Below are 18,146 nucleotides of genomic sequence, written 5' to 3' on the forward strand. Positions count from 1 at the left end.
TCCTTCCACCTTCTTTGTAAAACTTGCTTTGTTGTAAAACTTGTTTTCAACATTTCTTTTGCTGTCATTGTGTGTTAGTATCACATTCAGCTTCAGGTTGCTGGGATGAGCCTCCAGACCAGACACAGGTTGCGGGAGGAAGGGACTTACTGAAACTTAGAGATCCAGGGGAAGCTCCATAGTGGTGGAAGAAGCGGCTCCCTCTCCCAGGTCCACAAACACCACCAACAGCCTCTCAGGCAAGCGCACGCCGGGAACCTCAGGCAGAGCTCAAGCTCTCTGCACATCTTTACGCTGGAATTCAGGTCTGCCCCCAAAACACCTTAGGGCTGGGCCCTTAGGATCTGGCCACAGTGACACCTCTTCCAGCCAGGCAGCTAGAAATCCAAGGAGCTTTAATAAAACTGCATCTTTTGGGGTACATCCATTCAAATTACTACCATTAGTATATTACTTTTAAGAACCTTCTAAATTTGGTTATCATAATATACTGTAGTATTTTCCCAGTAGTAACAACAAATGAAAATCAAACAACTGAAAATCATAAGCTGTTGGAAAATTTTAATTATGATGTTATTGATTCGATGAACAGAGAAAGTACATAATCGTAACATAACCAAACTATTTTAGCATTTAGGGAAAGTTGTACAAAGCTACCATAGTATGTGACTGAAATATAAAAATCTAGTCTCAGGGAAGATATTCAGCCTAACTTTGTGTAGCGAGTTGTGCAAGCTGGGTCACTTTTGGGGAACATGTGTCAGCAATGTCATCACTGCTGAATGTGCTGGTTACGTGGCCACAGGTTTCATGGGGTAGCAGCTGCCCCTCCTTCTGCCCCTCAGGAAGCTCCCAGGATGATGCTCAGCAGTGACCTTCCTGATGCTCATCCCATCCCGGCCCTCAGTTCGTCCTTACCTGACTTGACCTATGAGCAGAATTTGACACTTCTGGTCACTTCTCAGTGTATGATTTCCAGAAAACACAGTCTTTTAGTTTTCCTCTTATCTCATTAGGCACTTACTCCTCTTTAGTGGTTTCCTGATTCTTTTCACTTTTCTGCCATTTCCCAAAGTTTGACTCCTTTTATTCACTTTATATGCTCACATTTTTGCTAATCTCAATTTAGAAAAAAAACTATCACATGCCAGTGACTTATTCAAACTCCTCATGTGACTGTTGAGTACATGAAGTAGAGCTAATGGGACCTAAGAATTCAAATTTTACCTTAGTCTTAATTTAAATTTAAAAACTGTATGTGATCTGTTAATACTACACAGAGCAGAGCAGCTCTGTACAATGTACTTCTAGTTAAGTCTTCATTCTCAGGCCCCAGATTACCAGTTTTTAGCTGGATATAAGTAATGCCTTAAATAATAAAACTTTTTAAAATACAATGTTTACAGTTTTATGGTATTTTATCAATAGAATGTTGAGAATATTATTAAAAGAAATATTGAATCTAAGCATGATGGCACATGCTTTTAAACCCCACATCCAAAGGCTGAGGCAGGAGGATTGATTGTAAGTGGGTTTCTGGGTTATGTAGTAAGGCCTTGCTTGAAAAAATATTTAAATATTTAAAATATTTAAAGAGTTTCTTGTTTGCCTTATTTCAGTCAATACATGATATTCAGATAGTACTTAGACAAGAGGATTTAGATCCAGATTCTATTATTTGTGTTGTGCCCTTGAGCAAGTTATTTCCTTAGTGACTTGTCACTTGAAAGCAAAGGGTAGGCATGAGTTTACTACAAATGAAAATATTTAAATAACAAAATGTCTTTGATTTCCAGTATAGTAGAAGTTATAAATATGTCCTTATGATTGTATTCAGGATTACTTTATTCATTAAGCCTTCTTATTCTAGGTGCATGTATTTCCTCACCCCCCTAAATTGTAGAAGGAAAAGCACTCTGTTCTTAGAATTCAACTGAGTGATTGTCTTCTGCTAAAATTCATGTTCCTTGGTCTGATGTGGTGACACACGCCTTTAATCCCAGCACTCAGGAGGCAGAGGTAGGAGGATTGCTGTGAGTTTGAGCATTCTAAGACTGCATAGTGAATTCCAGGTCAGCTTGGGCTAAAGCAAGACCCTACCTTGAAAAACAGTGACAACAAAGAATTTCATGTTCCTCATTTATATTATTATTATTATTATATTTTATATTATATTATATTATTTATATTATTATCCTTGCAGCCAGATGTGGTGGTGCTCACCTTTAATCCCAGCACTAGGGAGGCAGAGGTAGGAGGACTGCCATGAGCTAGAGGCTATCAAGACTACATAGTGAATTCCAGGTCAGCATGGGCTAGAGTGAGACCCTACCTCAAAAAAAGAATAAATATTACTTGTTCCCTTTTAAATGTGTATGTATCAATGTAATTTATTTTTTAAGGAAAAAAAATCATATCTGTGACAAGACATGGTTTACTCATTAAACATTTATATTTGTATCTGCTGAGAACTCTAGGAAGAAAAGGTCGTTAAATTCTACTGACTCTTACACAGGCCTAAGACTACTCAGAATAGCTGTAAGGTTTCACTTAGAGAAGTCAAATGCATGCTTTTGCATTTTGTGGTTTAGTCAGTTTAGGCTGAATAGTGAATTGTCTGTGATATCATAGAATTTACTGGTAGTGTTTTCTGGATATGACTATCCATCACTTATTGAAACTCACCTACTAACAATGGAAATCAGGCTCAGAAGCCAGACATCTGGTAAGAATAGAGATCTCGAGATAATGTTTATTTTTGTTTTCCAGAATTTTAAGCGCATGTTTTCAGGAAGCCTTTTCCTTGAATGAAAAGTGAATGAAATGTACAGAATCTCTGGTTGTTCTTAGCGCCTTGCCTTGCAGTCTGAGAGCCAAGGTGGTGAGAAATACAGAAACCAGCAGATGACTATGGAGTAGTGACTGGTCATTTAAACAACAATGTCAAACATACTCACCTTAGAAATGTTTAATAAGTGGAACATTACCCGCATTTCAATCTTTTTTTCCCAAATTTCCCCTCTGAAAAGCATTCACCATGATCTCATGCAGAGCAAAGTTAAATTTAAGAATGATTCCGTAAATGGTTTGAGGCTGAAGAGATGGCTCAGTGGATAAAGTGCTTGCTACTTAAGCCTGAGTGCCTGAGTTCCAAACCCCAAGTCCCACGTATAAGCCGGAAGCTATGGCAGGCATATTGGAGGTTGCAGCACACCAGTGACTGGAGTTTCCTGAGCAGATTCAAGAGTTCTCCAGAAGCCTGCAGGCCAGCTAGCCTGGCAAACCCACCATAGAGCTAGTGCCTTAAATCATTTGGAATGCGGGGACTAACGCTGGAAAGGTGTCCTGTGACGTTCATGTGTGTGTGCTAGTGTGCACACACACCCAAAAAAGGAAAAAACAATGATTTTTGAACAGTTCCCATCTTTTTTTTTTTTTTTTAGCAGAACTAGACACTGTATTTTTGGCAGAAATACTCTAATAAAAGTTGTAATTTGTTTTAAAGTAGAAAAGGCTCAGAAATTAAAGTCACTTGCTTGCAAAGCATGCCAGCTTGTGTCCAATTCCCCACCTACCCCTGTAAAGCCAATGCAAAGTGGCTCATACATCAGTGATCCGTGTGCCTGCGATGACATGGGAAACAGAGCCACAGAACCCAGAACCCACAAGCTGATAGTCTGATAATCATTTGTAGCCTGGCTGTTTGTTTGAAGTAGCAAGAGACTTGTCTAAAGGAAGTGGAGCACAGACACCTAGAAGTTTTCCTCTAACCACCACATGCGTGAGCACACACCCATACACACAAATAAATCAAAATAATTAATTTAAGGAATTACAACTTTCTTATATTTTGAAAATGTCATTCATCACCATTGCTCATGGAGAACCTGCTGTGTGACAGGAGCTCTGCCAAGCACTGAATGAGGTCGACACGAAAGCTGCCCTCAGAACCTCCCAGACCAGTGTGGGGTTCCACAAAGAGGTAGTTGTAATATGATGGCAGTGAGTTTAGCAGGAGACAGGCTTACAGCGATGTGGGTCCCAGACGAAAGGATAATTCTGGTGATCTCTATGCCCTTTGTAAAATGTACTGCATTTCATGGCACTTAAGTCTGTGTAATATACACAATTTAGAACAAATGCTGTCTGTTCAGGAATTTTCCAAATGATAGTTTACATCTGGGGACTCTGGATTTTGCCACTGACCCTTTACAAGGCTACTGGGTCACAAGACCTGTGATAGCTCTGTGTTTTTTTAAAGTCCTCTATTGATACTATTCTGAGAATAAATAGGTATTGGAATGCACTCCAGATACAATGATAGTGACATGTGGGTATAAGTTATATAGATGCATGTGTATTTATACATTTGTGTTTTGTATCCTTGCCCTTCGTTGAAAATAAATTAAGTTCTTTTGTATTTCATAAGTGTTAAATAGAGAAAGTTAATGAGTTTCCTATTTTGCCAACTCATAATCAGCAAAGTATACTTCTTTGTAGAGGAGATACCCTGGTTTCTTCCCCCACCTTTGGTAATAACAGTATAAAGCTTAATAGTGTCATCCCAAAGCTTTTAATTTGCAGTTTAAAGTGAAGATGTAAAGAGTTGAAAGACTTTAAAGGCTAATGATAAAAGCACTTATAGGGCTGGAGAGATCGCTTAGTGGTTAGGGTGCTTGCCTACAAAGCCTAAGGACCCAGGTTCCATTCCCTAGTATCCATGTAAGCCAGATGCACAAAGTGGCACAAGCATCTCGTGTTCATTTGCAATGGCTAGAGGCCTTGGCATACCCATTCTTTCTCCATATCTGCCTCTTTCTGTCTTTTTCTATCAAATAAATAAAGATGAATAAAAGCAGTTATAAATGCACAGAATGACAGTTATACAAATTAATATATTCTCTAATGGTCACTGAAATTTTATAGGAAAACTGCATCATAAGTGTGTTTTTCAAAGTTTAAATTTATCATTTCTCCTTATAATTTAAGCTACATCAATAGTGAATGGGCCTAAGAAGATATATTCTCACCTTCCCACATTCTCAAAAACTTACCACTCCACTAAACAGATGTTTTCATCATTAGTCCTCTTCTTGTATTTGTTATTTAAGGAAATTTAATTCATACATATTTAGGTTCTGGGAACATGAGATCATTTACATATCCATTAAGTACCCAATGAATGCTTTTTTTAAATTTTTTTTTTTTTATTTGAGAGTGACAGACACAGAGAGAAGGACAGATAGAGGGAGAGAGAGAATGGGCGCGCCAGGGCTTCCAGCCTCTGCAAACGAACTCCAGATGCATGCGCCCCCTTGTGCATCTGGCTAACGTGGGACCTGGGGAACCGAGCCTCGATCCGGGGTCATTAGGCTTCACAGGCAAGCGCTTAACTGCTAAGCCATCTCTCCAGCCCAATGAATGCTTCTATAAGCAGCACTAGGTACAGAGTGTCTTAATCAGCAGAGCAGGTAACAACCCCTGTTAGTAAATGGACCTAATCCTTGTTTAGATCAATGTCTTGTATATGCTGCCTGCCAGAGGAAAAATAAGATGAAAATAGAATAACTGACAGATGGTACAGGGAAGCTTTATTGAGTTGTATTTCATTCAAATGGCAAAATACATGAGATAATCAGCTTTCAGGGAAGGTTTATTTTGGCTCACTGCTGAGGACTGGGATTGGTTGATTCCATTGATTTTTTGAGAGTGGTGAAGCAGAGGGCAGGGCTAGAAGTAGATGGTGAACAAAAGCTACTCTGATAAAAAGCAAAAAAGAGAAAGTGCCCTGGACCCTATTATCTCCTTCAGGTGCATACTGCTAATGATCCAACATCCACCCCGAGGCCCTGTCTACCAAAGGTTTAACTACTTCCCTGTAGGACCATCAGCTGAGGACCAAACCTTCAGCACATGGCGTGGAGGAGTTTAAGATCCACCTCAGGGCTGGTGAGGTAACTCAGCAGTTAAAGATGTGTGTTTGTAGAGCCTGCAGTCTTAGATCAGTTCCCCTCATGTAAAGCCAGTCACAAAGTAGTGCATAATTCTGGCATTTCTTTGCAGTAGCAGGAGACCTTGGCGTGCCCATACACACACACGTGTGCACACACACACAAAACACACTCACACATGCATGCAAATGCATATTGTTTTAAAGATCCAAATTTAACCCAAATAGAATCACCTGGGGAATAGAAGATAACTTGCTAATAGTCAAAGAAAGCCCACAAAGAGGCTGACCTGAAAAGAATATTACAAAAGAAAGGAAAAGAGCACGTATTGTCTTGGAGAGTATTCCCGACCAAGATTATAAGACAGGAACTATATTTGGTATACACTTATTTTTGTGTATGTCTATGTGTATAGTACATATTAGTTTTAAAAACTGATGGTAATTTGCATTGTAACTATTGAGCATATAAACTTTGTTGTTCTTGGTATTATATAAATGTGTGCCACATTTTATTAGAAACATACCTTACTGTCCTCGGACTGGATATTTAGAGTATGTCACAGAATGTGGCGAGTGACATGAGCAAATTTGAATCTCCTGTTACACTTTACAGAGGATATTAGGCAAGCATTGATAATTGTATGTAGTTACTAGTGGTTTCTTACATAAAAATGAATTCAATGGGTACTGGACTGATTGTTGGGTAGCATAATTAAGTTATTTAAACATTAGTTTAAAGACCTGTTAACCATCCACTAACTTTATATATTAATTGAGTCAGAGGGACTTTTTTTCCTAATATTTATTTTACCTCATTTTAGTTGAGGGAGAGAGAGGTAAGTAGAGAGAGGGAGACAGAGAGAAAGAAAGGGGGGGGGGGAGAGAATGGACATGCTAGGGCCTTCTGCCTCTGCACACGAACTCCAGATGCATGTGCCACTTTATGCACCTGGCTTATGTGGGTCCTGGGGTATCAAACCTGGGTCCTTTGGCTTTGCAGGCAAGCTTCTTAACTGCTAAGCCATCACTCCAGTCCTGCACATTTCTTATATTTGTCACACATTCATCTTTTATAGTGCTCATATAAATTGGTTTTTATCTTTTGTTATCACTTCTAACTTGCTTGACTATGTAAAGCATATTAAATTTATGCCGTGCATTGTGGGTTCTTTATTCTGTTATTGAAAATGTTAATTTTAGCATTGATTATTTGGGTTTGGTAGGTATTAAAGTATATTATCTAAAAGGCAGTTTTACCTTTATAACTAAGTATTTACAATCTTAGAATATACAACTTTATATTAAACTAAACAAAGGGTTTCTGCCTTCTAAAGCTAAATTCTGCTGGGAAATAATCTTATTTTATTTTTTATAGCCACAGGTAACCAGAACATCACTCATGCATTCTCATTCCCTCATTTTCCGTTCCATACACTACCAAGCACTCTGCTGGGAATACTGCCTTCTGTGGGCAGGGGCTGTCAGTCAGTGGTTGTCTTAAGGGCATCAAATAATTGGATGAAGTCCTCTTACACTATGGGAGCAAATCTGCTCTTATCCAGGTCTGTTGACTTAAATGTTAATATTATCCAGCACATCACCTTTAAAGAAATGTCTAGAATAATGTTTGATCAAGTATCTGAGTACCATCACTTAGCCAGTTTGACACACAAAGTTAACCAGGACAGCACATTGCTTGTTGTAAGCTTTCAATTACTGTTGTAATGAGAGACAAATATAGATTTTTTAAAATTTAACTTGATGTAGGAAGCTATTTTACAGCATATGCCCTCAAGCTTATTCTTTTCTGTGTAGTTTTTATCGCAGCCTTGAACAAACATATATGATTATATTTTCAATCCATATGCAATCTAAATTAAAACTGAAATTTTAATTTACATATGTTTTTAATAAATTTAGTTTCTAATAAATTGTAAGTATTACATTGAAATTTAAAATCTAGAGTTTTTTTTCTTTTTATTGTATAAGCTCTGCATATACTTTTATGGAGTGGTTGTTTTATTTCTGTTTTGATCATTTCAAAGTTACTTTTTTTTTTAGGTAGGGTTTCACTCTAGTTCAGGCTGACCTGGAATTCACTCTGTATTCTCAAGGTGACCTTGAACTCACGGCAGTCCTCCTACCTCTGCCTTCCAAGTGCTGGGCCTAAAGGTGTGTGCCACTATGCCCAGCTCAAAGTTACTTTTTACTTCCCATTCAGTATAAGCACTCAAATCTGAAGGCAAGTGTGCCACGCCAAACTGTTCTCAGTGGTTGGAGTTAGAAGGGTAGAGGCTGGAGAAACAGACTGTGCAAATTGCTGTGTAAAATTACATGTTATTAAAGTTGTTACAGAAACGGCATTGTTTGAATATTTGATATTTTACTCATCTTTTTTCCACTCGAAGGCAATATGGCTTCAGGAATGAGTGTCTTTCTATCACAACTGCCTTAAAAACTTTGTGTCTTTAATAAAAAACCCTGATTCATTTGCTCGATTATATTCTTTTCATGACAGTACACTGGCTTTATTAGACTCTTAAAGTTAAAAATCTCAATTTTCCACTCTCTCAAAATAAATAATGAAATTAAAAAGGGGCCTGAGGAAATGGCTTAATGATTAAGGCATTTGTCTGTGAAGCCTAAGGACCCCAGTTCAATTCCCCAGGACTAATGTAAGCCAGATACACAAAGGGGCACATGCATCTGGAGTTCATTTGCAGTGGCTGGAGCCCCTGCCATGCCCATTCTCTCTCTCTCTCTCTCTCTCTCTCTCTCTCTCTCTCTTGATCTCGCTCTCTCTATCTGGCTCTTCCTCCCCTTTCTCTCTCTCTCTCAAAATAAATAAATAACCACAACTTTCTCCTTATTTATCACTGAATACCTTAATGGCTAACAAAAAGTACTAATAATTTGTGATTTGTTTTTATATTGATTGGGAGTTTGTTGCTTTACTTTTTAAAACAGAATCTTGCTGTATAGCTGGGACAGGCATCATATTCGTGATTCTCCTACCTCAGACTCCCAGGTGTGAGGTGACAGGCATGTGCCACCATGCCCGGCTTTGAAAGAGTTGTTAATAAAACAAAACTATATTTCTTGAATGTTTCATAATACGTTATTGATTCTAAATATATATACTCTTAAAGTGGTTTTTAAAAATCTTTTATTTTGTGTTGATCTCACTCAGTCTCTTATCCTACTTTATGAAAAAACTAAGTACATCCATATAAAACAGAGGAACTAGCAATGTATTTGAACTAGTAGTTTTGCTGATTGCTATTAACAGACATTATATTTCTCACCTCTATTCAGTCATGTATGTGACAACCTTTCATTTTATTTAAACAAAGTATTCCAGCAAACTGTTCTAATAATCTAACTCATATGTTATTTTGCATATGGATAGAGATTGAAAAGTAAATGAGACTACCTATGTCCGTTTTTAGCTTGTGCTTGACTGAGTTAGTATCTTACAGATGAATTGCATTGTGTTAATCTTAGAGGCTGCTTATAACAAAGAGATGAGTAGAGGACATTGGGAATGAAAGGAAACCGTACACGATCACAGTGGTATTTCTCAAGATCAGCCCTTGGTTATAGTGTAAGAGAAATCATCAGAGAACCTTTTTCCTTAAAATCCATGCTGATTGAATAAATAATAGAATATGTCATAGTAGGAAGTCACATCAAAGAAACATTCAAATGGATTTATATATTCTTTTGAGAACATAAGGAAGCAGTGATTCCTCTCACAGCTTTTATGATGTTTTATTATAACTTGATGACCTCAAGTCAGAAGTAAAACTTTCATAGAAGAAATGCCAGAGTTCAGATAATGTTACAAGTTTTGAGCTGAGAGCAGAATATAGATAATCTTTGACTATTGCTATATGCCAGGTGAATAAGAAAACTGGCTTAGCTAGCTTTAAATTAGGTGCTTTACTTAGCTAAACTCAGCAGCTAGTTGTGATCCAAGAATTCATGGCAGTTTGGAAGGATCCTGACATCTGAATGGAATTCTTGTTTTCGAAACTGTAAGAGGCATATCTCACTGACATATTATCAAATGAAGTAGATAAGCATCACTACCAAATATTCATAACTCCCTTTTTCCCACAGGTATTATACACCTTCATGGAAGGCCTTTTTCACGCCCTATAGATGAACCACCAATGGTAAGATGGACTTTCTGTTTGTATTGTCAAAACTAATTTTAAAAATTTACAAAGCGGTGCTGATTATAGTGACAAAAATGACATTGTTTAAAACTCTTTTAACCTCCCTCTTAAAGTTCCAGCCCTGCAAGAAAGTTAACCTTGTGTTTCTAATTAATGAAGAGGGTTTTCTAATTTTTGCTATGTATAGGATATATTACTTTTAAAATAACCACTTGTTTATTTTTAACTTAGCAATTCATACTTGAATAGTATGCCTTAATTCAGATTGATTTCTATTTTTTTAAATGAATAATTTTGTGCACTTGTATTTTTACATAGAATGAATATTTTGTAATGATGAAAGAAAGCTGCAACGTTTCTTTCAGGAGCCTTTGCTGTATTATTATAGAACTGATAACTTTCCTTTTATCCTTTTCCTTTGCTGCCAGATAACACATAACATGTAATTATAGTATCTATTTACTATATTCAGATATGTAGAAGAAAATTAGACTTCACTTTTAATCTCCGATCATATTTGTCTGAAATGCACATCAGTAACCAGTTTCCATTGGCAAGACTCATAGATAGTAGGGCCTAGAATACATGTCACTTTTCCTTCAACATAATGTCCTTGTCCTTTCTGTGTGTGCCATTCAAATTCTTCACACATCTCACCATTGTCAGCTGTAAGAGAGACCTTTTCTTTTAAAGAAAATAAAGACAGTAGTAAATGGTATTTATGTACATTTTGGTGATTACAATTACCTCACTAGAAGATCAACTCCATTTGCTATGTATAATAAATCTACATGCCAGATTCATTTAATATGTCTGATAACTTAATGTATGGTGCTCTTGAAAAGACTAATGTGTGGGAAATTAGTCATCAGCATAAGCATAAAAAGCACTTGCCTATAGATGTTTGTCAGTTACCCTTGAGTATGCAGGCTAAGAAGGAAAATACCATGTTGTATGTGTTATTTTTAATTACTGAAGATTGATAATTAAAGATTTGTTATTTTAATATATTTAAGTAATATCCTCAGTCATTGGATTATTTTATGTAATTTTGAACTTTATTTTAATTTTACTGGCTTTCCTGTGGCACCTGTGTTCATAATGCTATCTCATCTGTAGATTAAGGAAATCAGAAAAGTGTGAAAGTGTGAGCTAGTAGTGTTTTTATTATCCATTTTGGCTGATTGTGGATCATCTCATTCTAATTAAAGGATACACGATTAGAGCCAGTCCACATGAAATCAAGAGCTCTAATGGCATTGGTATTTATCATAGTGCCATGATAACCCCAAGTGATTCTTTAACAAGTGAGTGAGATAAGTAATTGGGAGTTTCTCAAGCCATTATTCTAGGGAATAGTGTGTGTCCTGATAGTGCATGATGGAATTCTGAATGCGTTTTCCAGTAAGCATTGATATAAGGGAGAGTTTTGTTCCCAGGGACTATAATATGACACAGTATCTCTTCAGTAAGTATAGACTAGACTAAGAGACTCATCTCTGTCTCTTTGCTCCACGTTCCCCAGCACTCTTTTCTATTACTTCCTTTTCACTTATTATATGAACTTTGATATTTTTCTTGCACCATGAATAGTACCCTACTTTTTGCTGCCTTTAGTAGGAAGTGAAGATTATCTTCACATGACATGACTACCCTCAATCAGAAAGAATCAAACCTCTCTCTCGCACGCGTGTGGTTTTTTGTTGTTGCTATCGTTTTGTTTTTGTTTTTGTTTTCCCAAGGAGGGTCTCGCTCTAGCCCAGGCTGACCTGAAACTCACTATGTAGTCTCAGGTTAGCTTTGAACTCACAGTAATCCTCCTGCCTCTGCCTCCCAAGTGCTGAGATTAAAGGTATGTGCCACTATATCCAGCCCTAACCTCTCATTAACTGCCTATAATCACTTTCTTTTTGCATGCTTTTTTCCTTTGGACTGCGGATTGAATCACCCATGGTATAACATGAGCTCTACCACTGAGCTCCAGCTATAGCCCTGCATGCCGAGCTTTTAACTTTGTTCATACAGTCAAGTATATTTTCAAGTGAATTATCTAAATATATATATGTCTAAAAATATCTGTTATCTTTGCAACAGTTTGGTTTGGGAGGCCAAAGATAGCATAGTTATTAAATTGCTTGCCTCATAAGCCTGAGGACCTGTGCTCTAATCCCCAGTCAGGCCAAATTAGTGAATGCCTGGTTCACTGAGAGATCCAATCTCCAAAAATAGAAAAAAGTACTAAAAAAAAAAAAAAAAAAAGGTGGAGAGCAATTGAGGAAGACACCCAGTGTTTCCCTCTTACCTCTACACACACGCATATGTGTGCACACACATGTGCACACGTACCTGTACACCTGGGTGCACACGTGTAAAAAATTCATTTTTAATTTTTTGATGTAGGTTTCTCAATTTAATTGTCTGTGCCTTCTGGTAGTGAGCATTGCAGGAGAGACTTTGGGTTTTATCCTGATATTCTTTTGTGTAAGTAACCTTTTAGGAGGACTTTTATATTGTTGGTTTTATATTCTCTATCTAATGTCATGGTCCTGATTTGATGGTCCAGTGTATAGCTTTCTTGTCACTGTTTTTCCTGAATAATTTTCACATGGACACTGTATTAGAATAGGAAAAACAAACAAGACATGAGACAGTCCACAACAGTCAATTATAGGAAAATAATTAGATTATGCCACTTTAAGAACTAGTTTCTGCACCTGATTATAACACATAAGGTAAGGGTAAATTATCAGCCTCAGATTAATCAGGGGTCATTGTCTGAACCCTGAAAGGCAGGTGTAAAAGTCAGTTAATAGTTAAGTCAGCAGAGACTTGAGTCTTTTATTTACTTTAAATGAAGGGCTCATTTGCAAATCAAAGGGAAAAGAGCACCTAGCATAAGGAAATGTTTCCCAGGAACATAGTTGAAACATCCCTGCCCTTTAGTATATAATCATATGCATAGCATAGTTTTTCATCCTTTATGGTAGAACCAATATGCTCACAGAAGACATGAACACTTACAAAGTCATGCTAGTCTACAAAGACTTCTTAGTGATTTGAGGAAATTGGTTTTTACCCTCCTTCAAGAAAACTGGGAGAATAAAATTCAGATAATATTAATATGGCCTGTTCTAATTAGTCACTCAGGTTTTTGCCCAGTTTCAGCCCTATAATAATTAATATTGCTTCTTTATTCTTAATATCTTTAGTGATACTATAGCCCTTGCTAGTAAAATGCTTCTTTTAGAAAATACATTTTGACAACTTATAAAAGTACAGATTCTGTTTGACAGAAGTTTATACTTACTTATCTGCCAAAACAGATTCAAGCAAATGCAAGGTGTCTTATTAGGATCATGCCAGCTATAGCACATTAGCCACTTGTCTAAGTAATGGTCAAATTAGTAGAATTTAAAATATCTATTGTTCTGAATCATACAAGTTAAATTTCACTAAGACTTTTGGATTATATATCCTTTTGTAACATTTTTACTTATCATTGATAGTTTATCATTGTTTAGCCCTTCATGCTCACAAGAACTCTACATATTTTGTTATTACACTTTATATAATGTCCATTTTTTGAAAGGCATGGGCTACCATGCCCGGCTCAGTTAATTTATTTATTTATTTATTTGAGAGAGAGAGAGAGAGAATAGGCACATCAGGGCCTCTAGCCACTGCAAATGAACTCCAGATGCATGTGCCACCTTGTGTGTCTGGCTTACATGGGACCTGGAGAATCGAACCTGAGTCCTTAGGTTTCGTAGGCAAGTGCCTTAACTGTTAAGCCATCTCTCCAGCCAATGACCATTTAAAAAATTTTTAATTAATTTATTTATTTGACAGATAGAGGGAGAGAAAGAGAATGGACACACCATGCTTCCAGATGCATGTGCAACCTTCTTCATCTGGCTTACATGGGTCCTGGGGAATGGAACCTGGGTCCTTTGGCTTTGCAGGCAAACGCCTTAACCACTAAGCCATCCCTTCAGCCCTTATGTCCATATTTTATATAATTTCCTTTATACATATGTTCATACAAAATAGGACCTTCAGGGCTGGAGAGATAGTTTAGCTAAAGGCACTTGCAAGGTCCGATTCCCCAGAACCCACATGAAACCAAATGCGCACAGCAGTGCTGCATCTAGAGTTCCTTTACAGTGACAGAAGGTTCTGGTATGCCATTCTTGTCCCTGTCTCTCCCTCTTTCTCTTTAAGTCTGTCTACCTCTTTCTGTTTTCTCTCAAATAAATGAATAAGTAAATTTTAAAAATAGACATGTTCATATTTTAATATATATCTCATTTATGGATAAATGTATGTGTTTAAGTTAAATGTCTTGATTCAGAGGGTATACTTTATTTTCTCCAGTCTGTAGCATTTTCCAGGAATTCATAGTATGTAAACTGAGGTGAATATGCCCCTATAAAACTCATAAAATAGAACCTACGTCCAATCTCTTCCTGTATGTAATTGCAGGGTGGAGAGGGAACCCATAAACTATAAGCTTTTATAACAAGTCATAAAAGAACCTGTTTTCATTTATCAATAAAGTAGCAATTCAAAGTGGTTCTATTAAAATTTCAATTGACATTCAAATAAAAATGAAAATGTAGTCAATTTTAAAACCACTTGTGATACTTCATAACATTTTTCTTATATATTTTCACATCAGTTATTTTCTAAACATTGTAAATTATGAAGCCCATGATTATTTCTTCATTAGCATACTATACTGACATCTATGTTTTTCTTTGGATCTTGAATTTTTGGGGGGATTTACTAAATTTTGTATTTGACAAATTATATTTAAAATTTTCCATATTTGTCCAGAGCTATAAAGTAACAGTAATATGAAATACCTTTGCTTTCCGAATTATTTGCAAATAGAGGAAAGTACTATAGAAATACCTGTGTGTGTGTGTGTGTGTGTGTGTGTGTGTGTGTGTGTGTATGTATGTATGTATGTATATATATATTTTGCATGGCTTTAGATGTGTTTTTAAAATATATGAAATATGTCATTTAGTAGTTACTAAACTCCTTAAAGAACCAAGTCTTAATAGGAGATAAGTCATCAGAGTAGAGCAGTTACGAAGGTCTGTCATGTCACCAAGCACACCTGTGTACAGACGCCGCCTGTTCCTGAGTGCTAGAGGGGCTTTCAGACTGGGGCGGTCTGGGAACACTGGGAGAGGCAGGAGGTGCTAAACTAAATTATAAGAGAGGAACGAGAATGAAAGAGGAATAGGGTGTTCTAGACTAGAGTAGCAGTGTGAGCAACGACTATAGAAGGAGGAGCATGGGTTTCCAGAAGGTCAGACAGTTGGCTGAAGTGGGGAGATGAGACATGGCAAGGTTAGGAAAGGTGGTGAGGCCATGCGTTCGAACATCATTGGATGTTAGGTTAACAATTAAGAACATTCAGTATAAACAACAATAAACATTGTAACCTGAGAAGAATGATTAAGGGGGTAATGTTTTAAAAAGATTATAAAAAAGCAACTTGTGAAGTAAAAGTGAATGGGAGCCATTAGTAAGAGTGGATGTTCCCACAGCTGAGGTCTGCTGGTCGGAATAAGGAACCATGAGCGTGGAATTCTGGCTATGGAGTGCCTGGGAACTGGCAAATCGAGCATTTTTTATCCAGTCAATGTTTGATTTAGATCTTGAAAGCCATAGAACCTCTCTGTACTCAGAGAGGTTTGAGAAAGGAAGTAGAGCCCTAGAAATGCAGCTGGGTGGTCACACTAGGGGCTGTGATGAATGACAAACCTGTTATGAGAAGAGGCTGGAAAATAGAACTGAGTGAATTTAGTCTTAGATGTATGATGCTACCTTACTTCAGAAAAGAAAAGAATTTTATTAAAAGGAGTGTCATGAGATAACTCAAAAGACAGTATACTTTTTATGTATTTCATGGTCAGTAAAGATGAAAAAATATCAGTTATATGACAAAAATTCCAGTTTTTAGGAGGAAGGGAAGGCCCAGCAGCATAAAAGGCTAAGAGAGAATGCAAACTGGACACTGGCATTTGACAGAGAAGGGCATGTCTTTTTATAACTACTTAAAATGAGAAGATTGAAGAAACTCAACTTCAGGCCCACTAGGTCCAGAGTTCTCTGACTGCTTTTGCTGCTTTTACTGCTTAGGAAATATCTTAAAGCAGAAAAGTGGCATAAGGCTCTTTGGACACCCATCTTCTCCCTCATCTTTCTGTTCTCAGGACTCGGTCACAATATATTTCTAGGTACTGTACCCAGGGCAGCTATAGTAACCAAATAGTGGATATAACACCACCATTGCGATGAGCAAGTTTGTGCTGCTGCGTAAGTGGGTGCAGGTTAGCTGTCTTCAGTGGATCAGAACCTCAGTCCCCTTACCACAGTCCTGATCCATCAGCTCTTGGTGCAATGGTATAAAGCATCAGGGTGAGGCGGTCCCCATGGCTGTGTGGATCAGAGGTGCAGGGTTAGAGTGTGGGTAGCGCAGTGTGAAAGCGGGGGTCACTGTTCAGCTACTGCTATTCTAATGAAGGGACACTTGGGAATCTTTTTTTTTTTTCCAACTCCCATTATTTTTCTTAACACAACAAAGGGAATATTTAGTTATACACAGTGTTAGAAGTTGAGTGACAGCCCAAATAAAATCATAAATTAAGCACAATTCAAAAAAGTACTTCTGTTGAAAATCAGAAGAAAGTAAACTCATTCAATGTTGAAATACTGTCTTTGTGAAATACACGGACATGTGCTGAAGACTGTTGGCACACAGTCATCTCTCTACTAGCTGTTGAGGGCTGCACCTTAAATGTGAAGTTGTGCACTTACTCTTGCTCCATTCCACACATTTATTTGTGAGCTCTCTAGTCTTTTAAACTTGCCTTGATTTTTCAACTATGTTTATAACTCACTTCCAAATTCTATGAAATTGACAAATTGTATAGTGTCCTTATGTACTGTCTCCTCAGAGCATTAGGGTAACGTTAAAAGGGTTAGTGGCAGTTATTTACGTAATGTAAATTCAGGCAACTCAAGCTCTTTTGTCCTTTGGCTTAAGAGTTATTATTTAATAGTATTTTCTTTCTTTTTAAATTTTTATTTATTTATTTACTTGAGAGAGAGAGAGAGAGAGAGAGAGAGAGAGAGAGAGGAAGGGAGAGAGAGCACCAGGGCCTCCAGCCACTACAAATGAACTCCAGACAGACGTGCCACCTTATACATCTGCCATATTATATGAGTCCTGGGAATCAAACCTGGGTTCCTTGGCTTTGGAGGCAAGCCATCTCTCTAGCCCTTTAATAGTGCTTTAAATTTTATGTTGTGCTTAAAGGTATTACTGCACATATTTAAAAACAGAATTTGGTGATGACTAAAATTTACCCTTTGCAAAAGGCAAAATTAAATTCAATTATATTAAATATTAAAATATTCCAGAGATAAAACCAAAATATGAGCTGATCAATTTTTTTAAGGCATTTATTTGGCAAAGATAGCATTCATGACAAAGGAAATACCATTTCCCATTTGTTGTGTGAACCTTTACCTAGGGAGACACACACAAACGTCTGCCTTTCCCTAGATGGGGCACCAAGGGCCAAACGACACGTCACAAAGTTCACCTTGAGGCAGCAGAACTCACCGGACTTACTTGTAATACACGAATGAGAAGTTATTTACAGTGCGTGGCTGACAGCCAAGAAGCTGCCTCACCAGCGTGGGAGACGACCTCCCTGAGCTGCATAGATGGGCTCTCCCTTTCACTTCATGTCCCACACACTGCCTGGCATCTCCCTAGATTTGCAGACAGCCGGATGGGAGGTCAGAAAGAAATCCTTTCACCTCTTCTTGCAGAGAAGTCTCCTGCTTCTGAGCTTCCGCAGAACGTGGCAGTGCTAGAGCGCTCTGAGGTCGTGCTCTGTCCACAACGCCATTTCAGGAGGTGCTCAATGAAAAAGTGCCAAACGAAGAACTGGGGTCAAGCTTACTGATAGAACACTTGTCTAGCA

General features: G+C 37.6%; 1 protein-coding gene across 5 annotated transcripts in view; it reads left to right on the forward strand.

Moving 5' to 3' along the window:
- Positions 1 to 18,146, forward strand: part of Ahi1 (Abelson helper integration site 1) — a 151,697-nt gene that overhangs the window by 85,981 nt on the left and 47,570 nt on the right. For all 5 annotated transcript variants that reach the window (XM_045159340.1, XM_045159342.1, XM_045159343.1 and 2 more), the window contains one exon: positions 10,076 to 10,131. In XM_045159340.1, coding sequence (XP_045015275.1) covers positions 10,076 to 10,131 — 56 coding nt within the window. The remainder of the gene's footprint in view (positions 1 to 10,075; positions 10,132 to 18,146) is intronic.

Source organism: Jaculus jaculus, chromosome 9 (genome assembly GCF_020740685.1).
Source record: "Jaculus jaculus isolate mJacJac1 chromosome 9, mJacJac1.mat.Y.cur, whole genome shotgun sequence".
In the NCBI taxonomy this organism is placed as follows: Eukaryota; Metazoa; Chordata; class Mammalia; order Rodentia; family Dipodidae; genus Jaculus; species Jaculus jaculus.